Source organism: Chrysemys picta, chromosome 7, assembly GCF_011386835.1.
Source record: "Chrysemys picta bellii isolate R12L10 chromosome 7, ASM1138683v2, whole genome shotgun sequence".
NCBI classification, from domain to species: domain Eukaryota; kingdom Metazoa; phylum Chordata; order Testudines; family Emydidae; genus Chrysemys; species Chrysemys picta.
Genome location: NC_088797.1, coordinates 61,436,148 through 61,448,293, shown reverse-complemented (window position 1 = coordinate 61,448,293; position 12,146 = coordinate 61,436,148). Strand labels below are relative to the sequence as shown.

The window sequence follows — 12,146 nt, the reverse complement described above, 5'->3', positions numbered from 1 at the left end:
TTAATCTGCACACAGCGCACTGTGTCTGGTAGTGATTGATGCTTTTTCATCTTTTTTTGCAGCTTTTATGAGAGCTGATGGTAATCTCCTGAGAAACAATATGATTTGTAATAAAAAGATTACCTGTATTAAATAAAAATAATATATACATAGGAAATGCTGTTAGTGTGACAAATCTGGTTAAAGATATTACCACCAAGAAAAAATGTGATTTTTTCCCTGGCTGTCTAATTCATTTTAGGGAAAAGTAATATCTTTAAAACTTAAGCCTGTATTATTTATAAAGGAAGCAATAACTGATTTTCCCATTTCTTATATTAATAAATTTATTTGCATATATTTATATCAGAATTAATGGTTTTTTTCTCTCTTGGAATACAAAAACTGCACTGAGAGGGAAAAAGAAAATCTGGAATTGTGTTATGCTTTTAAACTGCACATTAACATAAACTCTGACAGCTTTTTCATGGGCCGCATAGAGTAAGACCTAGGGTTTCCTTCCTTTCTATGAAGCCATTTCAGTGACCAGGGATATGGCTTAAATTAAATACTATTATAGCCACAGTACGATAAGGGGCTGTGCAAAGCGGTTAGGCAAAGCGTCCACAGGGGAAAATCTAAGTTAGAATCAAACTGCGCTCCTATAAGAATTGATTCTGTGGGGACCGAGCATGTGCCATTGATTATAATGTTGAGGGATTATAATACTGGGTCCTGATAGGGCCTTAAATCCAAGGAGCTCAAAGCGCTTCTCAGATGGCTATAAAGACACAAAACTTTACAAGCTCCCTAGAGAGGCTAACCAGCCATTATCTGCATTTACAGGCAGAGTTTCAGTGATTCATCTGGAGTCACTGAGAGAGCTGGGAATAAAACCTACATCTCTCAAGTCCCAGTGCTGCGCCGCAACACAACAGTCCCCTTCCACCCACATTGAAGCCCATTACACTTAATGAAGTATCACAGGCTCTGGAATCCCTTTTTTGTATGTTCCTTTACTAAACAACACTGTCCTAGCCCCCCATGGATTGCTGGGTGCTATCAACTCTGTGGACTAGGGGAATCAAGATCTGCAGCCAACTCTGCCCTTTTAAAGGAAGTTGGATCTGAGATGCTGTGTTTCCCATTCGGATGAGTTCAAACTGGGGGGGTCTGGAGCAGGCCCATCACAATAAAGCCTCTCCTCTTCTTAAGAGGCAGCCCTCACCTCAGCCTCCTTCTTATCCCTCTTATCACATGACTATTTAGTTTCCTTACGAGCCTTTAGCATGGGACCCTGTTAAAGGTTATTTCTAAAAGTCCAAGTACACTGTATTGTCTAGATCACCCTTGTCCACATGCTTACTGACACCCGCAAAGAATTCCAATAGACTGGTGAGGCATGATTTCCCTTTGCAAAAGCCATGTTGACTCTGCCCCAGCATATCGCATTGATGTGTCTGATAGTTCTGTTCTTTGCTATAGTTTCTACCAGTTTGGCCGGTACGGAATTATGCACACCGGCCTGTAACTATCAGGATCGTCTCTGGAGCCCTTTTTAAAAGATCAGCATTACATTAGCTACCTATCAGTCATCCAATACAGAGGTTTGTTTCAGCAATAGCATGTAGTGTCCCTGCCAGCAGAAGGTGCTACAATTAGACTGCAGTGACCATAACTGGAGAGATCATTCCCCGACTACGTGCTATGGACGTTGCTGCAAGTCCTGGCTGAACCAATCATGTAGCTTAGGCTGCTCAAGTCTGCTGCCCTCCTGACTGTACCCGGGAGATAGCAGTCCCTAAGCTGCTACAGGATCAGGTATACATGGGGAAAAGACAATACCAGCTCTGATTCGCATGCATCAGAGCAAGACCAGAGGAACAAGGCACCCGGTGAAACCATTCAGTGGTTTAACCGGACCCACCTCAAGGCAAAATTTTGGGTGCTTATCTAGATCTCAGATGCTTTTGGAGCCACCTACCAATCACACATGAATGCAGCCACACAGACTGGTGACTTGTTATGGATAAAAAGCATCCCGGTAAGCCACAGCAGCATTTGTAGTTTACAACAGCACTAAGTGCTCCACAGTCATTGATGATTGCAGCTAACATATGGTTCGCAGAGCGCCGTGGAAGAGCATTGCCTCAGGTGGTTCACAAGCCCATTGCCCACTGCTGGGAACAACCGATTTCATGGGGTTTATTGCTTAATTAACACAGCACATTATTTCCATTACCTCATTAAAAGAAAAAAAAACAAAGCAGAGCTGCAGCAAAGCAATTGGAGAGGGATGCGGCCAGCCCTCCTCCGCCACACAACAGTCCCTGGGCGCCCGAGCACCACAGCCCGAAAGCTCAGCCCAGCTGCCCCTGAGCAGACTGTACCATAAAGACATGCAGTTTACCTGGGAGCCGCCCTAAAATACCTTGTCCCAGGTCCTCTCCCCGACCCCAGGTAAACAGCATCAAAATTCCAGGTGCATAGCAGTGAACTGCAAGGACCTCGCTGTCCTTGAAGGTGTGACCCCAGCCACTTGTTGAACAGGATGCCCTTGAATAAGCAGGCCCACGGGCCAGCTCACCAGCCAGGGAAGGTAAAAAGGAAGCTCCTGAGACAAATGACATCACCTCTTTTCTTTTGTTTGGTGGTAAAGCGAAATCTGAGGAGTTATGGCCAGGCACAGCAACACAAAAAAACCCTCACCGGGTCTTCTTGCCTGAGCCCTTAACTCTTGTGGTGAGCTCAGGCTTTGCCTTATAGAGTTTCCCAAACGTGGGCACCGCCTTCCCTGGTCATGTGACCTCCAGATTTTCAGTCCCGACTGGGCAAACTACATTTCCCATCATGCCTGGTTTTAGAGTATGCATCCACTGCAATAAAAGATCTGCAGCATGGCCACAGACGGGCCTGGTCAGTGGAAGGGGATAGGTCTCAGAGCCTATGCTCCAGCCCAAGCCCAAACCTCTACACTGCAAATTTTTGCACCAAAGCCCAAGCTCCATGCGCCCGAGTCAATTGATCCGGCCTCTGAAACTCGGCGCTGCGGGTTTTTTAGTGCAGTGCAGACGTATCCCTACAGGCCCCAAGGGGCATAACAGGTGCACTGGGATGGGTATGTAAGGCCCAGTGCCGGCTACCGTCCCATCCCAGTACACACACGTCAAGGTATTGTGATGGATAATCTAGGCTCCCCCCTCCTATGACTGGACCCTCAGTTAGAATATAATATATGCACACCTCTGATCCTGCTCCCATTAAGGCTTTGCCAGTGAGTTCAATAGGAACAGGATGGGGCCTCCACCAATCCCAGACTTCACTTGTGACATAAGAACGAATGGGCAGCTCATTAGCCAGTGGCTGGAATCAGCTCTCATGTTCCATGTAGCATAGAAGAGCTGAACCTGCTCCATATGAGAGAGGCTAAATGTGGTGTCCTCTTACCTGAAGAGCGCAGAAGGTCTGCGTAAATGGCTCCATTCGGACCAAGTATGACGCTATTATGATGGCCGACGAGTAGTGGGTGCAATAGTGACACTGGGCCGACGGGTCTCCTGTAAATTAGAGGTGATTGGGTCTCAGTTTGAAACATTGCCATTTGAAGGCACAGCTGCAAATTACCATAACACAATTGTGGGGGACAGGGTTTGAAAAATAGGTGTGCAAAGATCCATGTGCAAGGGCATGCCAGATGGGATGTGTGCACACACAACCAGGCAGGTACACTGCAACCTGGCTACGTGTGCATACCCCCTTTACATGTGATTGCACACACTTCGAATGTAATACCAGAAGGGAGCAGAGGCCCTAAAGGGTCTATGTGGCTCACCCCGTGCCCCTTGATGTCCCTGGGGTCCTTAGGTGCTATTTTCTTGCATTTGCAAGAGGGTTAATCCCACAGTGATCAGCCATGTGGCCACATAAGGACTGGATAGAGTCCCATGTAATCCCTACGGCCCAGCGGATGATGCAGATACCACAGTGACAGGTGCCTTAACATTTGTGGAGCTAGATCCTGAATGCCCTCCTCCTTCCATGCCATCCTGCCTGCTCCTCCTCCATCCCCCCAGTGCTTAAAGTGTGCCAAGTCAAAAGGGGTGCAGAACTGGCAAATATAAAATGTCTACCTCTGAGCCGGGTCCCTGGTGGGGTGCACATTTCAGCCCTGCCTCTCGGGGTACAAGCAGCCAGCCAGAGCTGCTGCAGGAAGCAGGAAGCAATTCTCCCCTTCGCCCAAGGGCCAAAGCTATTCTTGGGGGTGGGGGGGAAGAACCCAGCAGCTAGGGTGGTTCCTTCCCCCTCCCCTCCTGTGAGGCCTTTACCCTTCTCCTTCCCCCTCCATCCCTGCCTGGAAGGGGGAGAAGGGACCTCGCTGCAGCCCGCCCAGCCTGAGAGGGGGCTGAAGAACCCCAGGAGCTGCAAGGGGAACAGTGGTGAGGCTGGAAAGGGCAGAGCAGATGAGGGGGCAGGACGGTTGGGGAGGTGGGGGTCAGAGTTGCTGTGGGATGGGGGACAGGCAGAGGTGATGTTGTTTTCATTTTAGTAGAAAATGATAGAAACCCCCCCCCGTACAGACATTATTCAGCCCATTTTAAGCTCCGCACCCCATCCTTATTCTCTCCCACATCATTCTGTTCCCCAGCAAAGCCCCACTCCCCAGGGGCCAAATTGCCTCACTTCCTCCAATCCCCCACTGTAGCTATCATCCAGGATGTCTGCAAGGACCCTTGCTGGGCAGGTGGCCTCTGCTGCTAAGCCCCCTGCCCCAATACTGGTCTCTGGCCTGAGGGTGGGGACAGGACCTAGCAGTGCAGGACACATCGGGAGGGGGGACAGGATGGGAGTCACTCCTTGTAGGAGGCATGTCCCAGGAACCTGAGGCCCTCCCTCTTCTGGCTCTCCCCAAGCCCTGGCAATCAACTGGTCCTCCCGCAGGTGGCATCTCCCTAGGAATTCACCCATCATTCAAGGGGTTCAGTGGGAGCTGGATTTGTACTTCCCGTGATTCTCCGAAAGTACTCACCTTCGCTCTTCTCCACCTCATGGTAGCGCTGGATAAATTTGCGTTTTCTTTCCAGTGTCTGAGCTCCCATGGGCTTGGAAAGGTCTCGGAACGTCTGGGGGCTAGCAAGGTTCAGCATCTGCAAGGCAAACATTGGGGGTGGGGGAGCAGCTGAACTCTTCTGGAACCCCACTGACCAGGCTCAGCTCTGTGACCTGCCTAGCTGCGTCGGTTTAGCTGCGTCAGCCACACCTGCAGCCAGGGGAATTTGCTGAGCTCGGTGCTCACCCCTTCAAGCCCGGTGTGATGCCCTCACCAGCATGGAACACCTCCCCATTACTCTGTGGGAACTGCGTTAACCCCGTGCAGGATGTCAGTATGGCCACTGCAAACTGGGAGACGCGTCACAGGAAGCTAAGCCTTGGGCTGGTATAAGCTGGTAGAAATTACGCCCTCAATCCCTGGGGAAAGAGGATGAGCCCTGCCTTCAGGCATCACCCCTTTGCTGGTTGGTTCATGGAGTGACCCCAGCATATAGTGCAGAAACCGCAGCATATCTGCCTTTCTGGGCAGAGGTTCAACGCTACCAAGATCCCCCTCCCAAGGGAGAGGGAAGGATCCTTGGAAGCAGAGGGCGTGTGCCTCTGAGAGTGCAGTGTATGCAAGGAGCGTCCCACCCGGAGGGTACGTTCACACTGCAATCAGGACAGCACACGTAGGCATACATGTGCTAGCTTGGACTGAGCTAGCTCGCAATACATAGCTATGAAGCTGTGATGACACAGGCCAGCTGCCCATGTCTCTACGGTCCCAGACAGTACTGTACTTGGGCAGCTGGCCCATGCTGCTGTGGCTACACTGCTATTTGTAGTGAGCTAGCTCAATCATAGCTAGATCGGGTATGCCTCAACTTGCTGCAATTGTGCCTCCCGATTGCTGTGTAGATGTACCCAGACTGGCACAGCCTGCATGAAGGGACAAGCAGCAGTACCTGGTCTCAGGGGAGCACAGGGCCTGCTCCCTCCATAGCCCTTTGGAGGAGCAGGAAGGAGAAGGGGTCACAGCCCTGGACCTGTTCTGAACCCACTCTTTGGCACAGTCCAGCCCTGGCTTGAGACCTCAGGAGTTGGCTCTAGAACTAGGTCCACCGCAGAACCCTTTGCATAGCTTCTACTGCAGAAAGCACAGAAAAACTAAGCACGAAGAGCTCACCTGGGAGTGGTAATCAGCCAAGATCCAGGGGAACACGGGGTACTGCATGTAGTCATTGTATGTGCGCCCGGCCAGCGTGTTCAGGTACATCAGGTAGTCAAAGTTACTGATCTCTCTCTTCTGCAATGTCAGGGAAAAACCATCACAAACCCCTAAGGTGAAGCTGCTCTTGGCTCCATGTTAATCAGTAAGAGCCAACCCCACACAGTCTAAACACAACTCATTAGCACAGCCAGTCGGGACATGGGAATATTTTTATTGGTAATTAAAAAGTTTCTATTTTCTCCAAAATTTTTCTTCACGAAGCTTTTGGGTTTTTGGTGAAAAACATCAACAGAAAAAAATGGTTTATGGGTTTTCAATGAAAACATGAAAATTGTCTTCAAAATTGGGCATTTCCAGCAGAAATTTCCATTTGGACAAAAAAGCCAGTTTTCATTTAAATGTTTTGAACAAAAAATAGTTACCAGCTCTACTCGCTACCCATAGCCACTGCACGGTTTTGGTCTTTCAGTTCGTTGTGAATGGTGCCAGAGTGACTGTCCTGGCAAGTGAAGTCCCCTTACTAATTCACAAAACAAATACAGCCTGGAAATTGACAATGCACATTTCCCACACATTGTCCCCTTGTCCCCAGCGTGCACAGGGCAAAGTGCCTTCAACCTGACTTGGAGAGACCGCCCCTCTGCATGAGAGGGGAGTTCATTCTTCTTGTGATCTCTGTGCTGAAACAACAGCAAGGGTGCCAATTGTAATGGTAGTTCTTGTGATGATTATTATTAATATATGTGTTGTGTTAGCACCTAGGGGGCTCAATCAGGGATCCAGGGCATGTGCTTTGCTAGGTGCTGTGTGCAAACACATGCACAATCATTGAGATCTGGACATCTGTGCTCTAGAAACTGGACTGAACCCACCAGCTCATTTCGCATGCATTACAAAGAGCTCTCAGCTGGTAACAATGCTCAGATAGTAGCAATGCCCATTGGCCTGGATTCTGAGCCATCAGAGACAGCAGCTGCTTTTAAACTTTGGAAGCATTCTCAGAACTCCAAGGAGCCCCTGTTCAGCTGGGCCACAGTGTTATAAATACTATAATCAATCAGCAACCTCTATTCAAATCAGCACAAGCCTACATCAGCCTGCTACTATTTTGTAATAATCAGTTCACCAAAATGTTAAATAAGTTTTCTCATTGGATCTTCTTCAGACTATGTAATTTGCATACTGGCTGAAACCACTAAATGCTCTAGTGTTATATGTATGTAATAGGGTACTGTATTGCTTTCATATGGTTTGATGGAGAGCCAAACACACAACTGTTTTATTGTTATCCATGTGCAGGAGAATCCTGGCAAACACCCTGCAGAGCCAAATGTGATATAGCCCGTGGATTTCTACACTGTCGTCTATGGCCATCAAGATCTTTATCAGGGGAGTGTAGCCACTGGAAGCTACAGTACAGGTACTCAGCTGGTGTAGGACGGTGTCACTCCAGTGAAACAATGGAGCTTTGCTGATTTACACCTGCCGAGATCTCCTTCTACACATCCCCTCATCTTGACTAGAGTGGCCATCTTAGGCATCACTGCAGCAAAGAACTAACGCCCGAGGTCCATCTAGCCTAGTGTCCTGTCTCCAACAGTGGCCAGCATCAGCTGCTTCAGAGGAAGGTGCAAGGAGCCTCCAATAACCCACTGTGGGCTAATCTGCACCCCATGAAGGGTCTCACCCCAATCCCAAATAGTGAGAGATTGACTCTAAGCCCTGCAAGATGAAGTTTATATTTTTAGCAGTATTGTTGGGGTTCCTGGTACACTGCAGTAGGGCAGAGAGAGTTGGTCCATCCTAGGTACTGACATGGTTTTACTTATCAGAGAGTTAGCCAGAGATGTGTCTACATTTACCTGCCACTTCTGGAGCATCGTCTTTTCCCCTCCCATGTTCTTCCTGCATGAAACAAAGTTTCTATTGTCACTATGTGCTTCAAAACCACTGGAGAATGACTAAGAAATTACATTAATATTCCAATCCCTCCCCCGCACCTCAACTTCCTTTGAATAGGCTTTTCTCATTAACAAAGTCTATTTCCCAATCAATTTCTGCTTTCCCACCCCAGCCACTTTGGACCTAGAACAGTTATGAAAAAATGGTTGCCAGGTTTGTGTTTTTTGTATTATTTTTAATAATGGGGAAAGTGTATTTTCCCCCCTCCTTGTCCTCTTCACTCTCATAAATGCTCAGCAACTTTTGTTCATTTTTTTTAAAATAGCCCTGAGGAAGATTACAAGTCGTGGAAATTTCAGCCCAAAAGATGAAAGCATCAAGAGTTCTGAGCAAATTAAAACAAGGAATAGAATATATTTAAATAGTGGGGAGCTACCAAAACCACGTATGTTGTTCAGTAGCAGTGCCCTCAAACCTATTACCTTGGGCTATGCTCTTGTTAAATCCAAAAAGTTAAGTAGGGTAGTGTCTGGTTGGTTTTTGGACGGATGTCACCTGCCAAGGTGCTGCCGTGTGGTACTGCCAATTCAGTTGGGCAGCAGGGGCTTTTTTTTCATTGCCTCAGGATGGTGACCCTCTCAGAGACAGAATTACTAACTCCCCAGAAATAAAATCATATGTTCTAGCTCAACTCCAGCTATGGGCTTGAAACAGGAATTACTGGGTGAAGTTCTCTGGCCTGTGTTTCATGCAAGAGGTCAGAGTAGATTACCATAATGGTCCCTTCTGGCCATAAAATCAATGATCTAGGAGAAAACCTAGAATTTTTTACTTTCACCACCACTTTTTATTTAATGAATTATCAGGAATAAATCCTTGTAACATGACCCTAAAGATTATATCATTGGAACCAAGAAATTTCTTTTGTCAAATAATTTATTCATCCTCCCCTTCACCCCCCAAAAAATACAGCTTTGGATCGAATTTGTCAAATAGTTTTGGCAAAAGAAAAGAAAAGAAAAATTAAGTCACAATGTTTAATTTTTACATTTACTAAATGAAACATTTTGATTTTTGTTTCAAAATGGGATTCTGTTAAAAATAGCAAGATTTAATTACCAAAAAAGGTAAAAACCACTCAAAAATGAAATGAAACACTTTGTTCAGTGTGAAATGAATTTTTCCTTAGACTGAAAAATCAATTATTCACCCAACCCTCTCTCTATCATTATCTTGCTATATAATTTCTATTGGACAAGCTAATGTCTCAGAATAAGGATAAGTATTATTTGCCCATTGCTTAGGCAATGTTTTTAGTGCAGATTATGGGTTAATCTCTTTGAACAAACAATAAAATCTAGGACTGATTCTGTCTCACGACCTAAATCTCATACACTTCTTTGCTTGGTTCCCCTGCGTGACCAGCCAATCATAGGTTAAGTTTATAGCAACCATGCACGCAAACAACAAGTGTCATTCACATCTGATAAGGGAGGATGGATCTTGGCTCTTTGCCCTAAAGACAAGAGGGTAAATGCTGCTCTCGGTTACATGCTGTAAATCAGGAGGGACTCCACTGACTGCAATGGGATTACTTGGGATTTGCACCACTGATTCTGAGTAGAATTTGGCCCAGGAATTTAGGAATTCTAAAGTAGCAAATTGGGGTATTATAAACACCTGCCATTTGTCACACAGTTCTCATGTTCCCGTGTGTAGGTTTTGCAGAGTTTTGTGCATCGCCTCGGCTAAACTTCTGCAAACCCCATAGCACATTCTGGAAGGGAGGAAAGCAGACTGTATGCTACGAGAGGGGGAGAGGGGTTAAGGATCTTGTCTATTGTCAGGTTATGAGACTGTAGGGGGATTGGATTAGGGAGCCTGTCACGGAGGGATCCGGTTGGGTTTTAGCAGCTGGCAGGCAGGATTGGATCAACCTGCTTCTCGTAGGGGTGGATGAGTTGGCAGGGGTGCCCAGGCTGCTGGCATTAATTGAGGGTCCATGGCGAACCCGTTGGTGGGGAATTCTGAAGGAGTTCTGCAACGTATGAACTTGCTGCACCCCTCAGTCCTTCAGAGTTTTAAAGAGGCACCACTCTATGGGGGAGATTAAAATATTAGATATTGCAATAAATTGGCCAAGTGTACATATATTTACATAGGTATGCCACTGCCCTCTAATGGATGGAAACAGAACTGTTGAGCTGTGTGTCACAGGCCCTATATTCCTAACAGCTAATGGGGATTCTCCGGGGGCTACTTAGACCTCTGCTGGTGTCACACAGTTCTAAGTGGTTGCTGCAAAATTTAAAGAGATTGAGGAGTCAGCCATGCTCATGGAGGTATTCAAGGGTAAGTCTAGATAGTCCCATCTCAGGCATATCCTATTGGGATGTCGCGGGCTAGACTTGATAGCCCCTCCCAGTCTCAAAGATTCTGGAATTCTGTGCCAGAACATGATGACTCACAGAGGATAGAATATTGGCCACAGGCCTGGGATGGTTAAGACAATTCCTCCCACTTCCCTGACCATCTTTCATCAAACAACGTGCCTCCAGCCAACATCTCCCCAGCTAACACAGCGCAGGCTGAGGTAGACCATCATCAGCTACCACAGAGCAGTGAGTGCACTTAAAACAAAATCCAGGGCTAGTGCCAAAAAGGAAAGGGGGACATGAACTTTTCTGAGGGGGTGAGTTTACCTGGATTCAACAGAAGTGTCCATCTATTGTATGCTATTTCTAGGGTGCTAATCACTGTAATATCTGAGCACCATGTATGTGTGCTCATGATGATTTACCTTTACCTGGGCCATCCATGGAGTGATTAATTAATCCCTATCCGACGAAGATCAGCCTATGGCCTCACTCTAGTTACAGCCTGTTAAACCCGGGGTTATGAGTTCAATCCTTGAGGGGGCCATTTAGGGATCTGGGGCAAAATCAGTACTTGGTCCTGCTAGTGAAGGCAGGGGCCTGGACTTGATGACCTTTCAAGGTCCCTTCCTGTTCTAGGAGATAAGATATCTCCATTAATAATAGCCAGCCAGAGTGCTCTGTGCATTAGCGATGGGTAAAGCTCAAAAGGTTTCATCAAAGCCCTGGGGTAAAATTCTGCCCTTACTGAAGTCAATGGCAAAACTCCCACTGATTTCAGTAGGGCCAGGATTTCACTCCTGCTGTTTTTATTCAACTATCTGAAGTTCTAAAGTCTGCAAAACAGGGCAGGAATTCTCATAAGCAGCAGCTTCCTTGAGGAATTTCCAGTATTTACCTGTTCTGCATTGGGCTGAAAATACTCTACGAACAGACCTTTCCCTGGAATATCAACAATCCAGTTTCTGCTCCCTGCTCCGACCAAGAAGAGTAGAGGTGCATGGAAATAACTGCTTTCCCTTTAAAGTTAGCCAGCTTTTCCTCAAGCCTCAGCAAGGTTCAGTTTAGGTGACACGAGGGCAGTGGTGCAAGGTTGCTGTTGTTTGACTGTTCCAGTTTACCTGTCCCTGATATTCTTCCACCACTCCAACGATGGTGGGAAAATATGAAATATGTAAATAATAAGAATAAGAATTTAAAAGCTTGAACTTTTGTAGCACCTTTCACCTGAGTATCTTATAGTGCTTTATGAACATCAGTCAATTTAGCCTCCCAACCCTTCCCTGAGAGTTAGGGAAATATCATCCCTATTTGATAGGTGACAAGACTGTGGCTGTATTCCTGAGTTGGATAATGACTGCTCTGTGCCTCAGTTTACCTCTTCACAAAATGAGGCTCATGCTATCGCCCCTCCTCACAAGACTGTGGTGAGGCTTAACTCATTTTGGTCAGACTGTGCTGAGACCCTTGAGTGGTACAAAAATATATCTTATATTTACAGAATGCCTTTGACACCACAGTCCTTTTACAAATTTATACATGCATAGGGGTACCTTTTCCACTACTGAAATGTAGCATCCAGCCACAGTGCAGAGAAGCACAGGCAGTCAAGTATACTGTGTATACTG

General features: G+C 46.7%; 1 protein-coding gene across 2 annotated transcripts in view; it reads right to left on the bottom strand.

Moving 5' to 3' along the window:
* Positions 1 to 12,146, bottom strand: part of WDFY4 (WDFY family member 4) — a 253,577-nt gene that overhangs the window by 46,424 nt on the left and 195,007 nt on the right. For both annotated transcript variants that reach the window (XM_005307318.4, XM_042856108.2), the window contains exons 48-51: positions 8,104 to 8,146; positions 6,197 to 6,316; positions 5,006 to 5,123; positions 3,427 to 3,536 (exon numbers count right to left, since the gene is read on the bottom strand). In XM_005307318.4, coding sequence (XP_005307375.2) covers positions 3,427 to 3,536; positions 5,006 to 5,123; positions 6,197 to 6,316; positions 8,104 to 8,146 — 391 coding nt within the window. The remainder of the gene's footprint in view (positions 1 to 3,426; positions 3,537 to 5,005; positions 5,124 to 6,196; positions 6,317 to 8,103; positions 8,147 to 12,146) is intronic.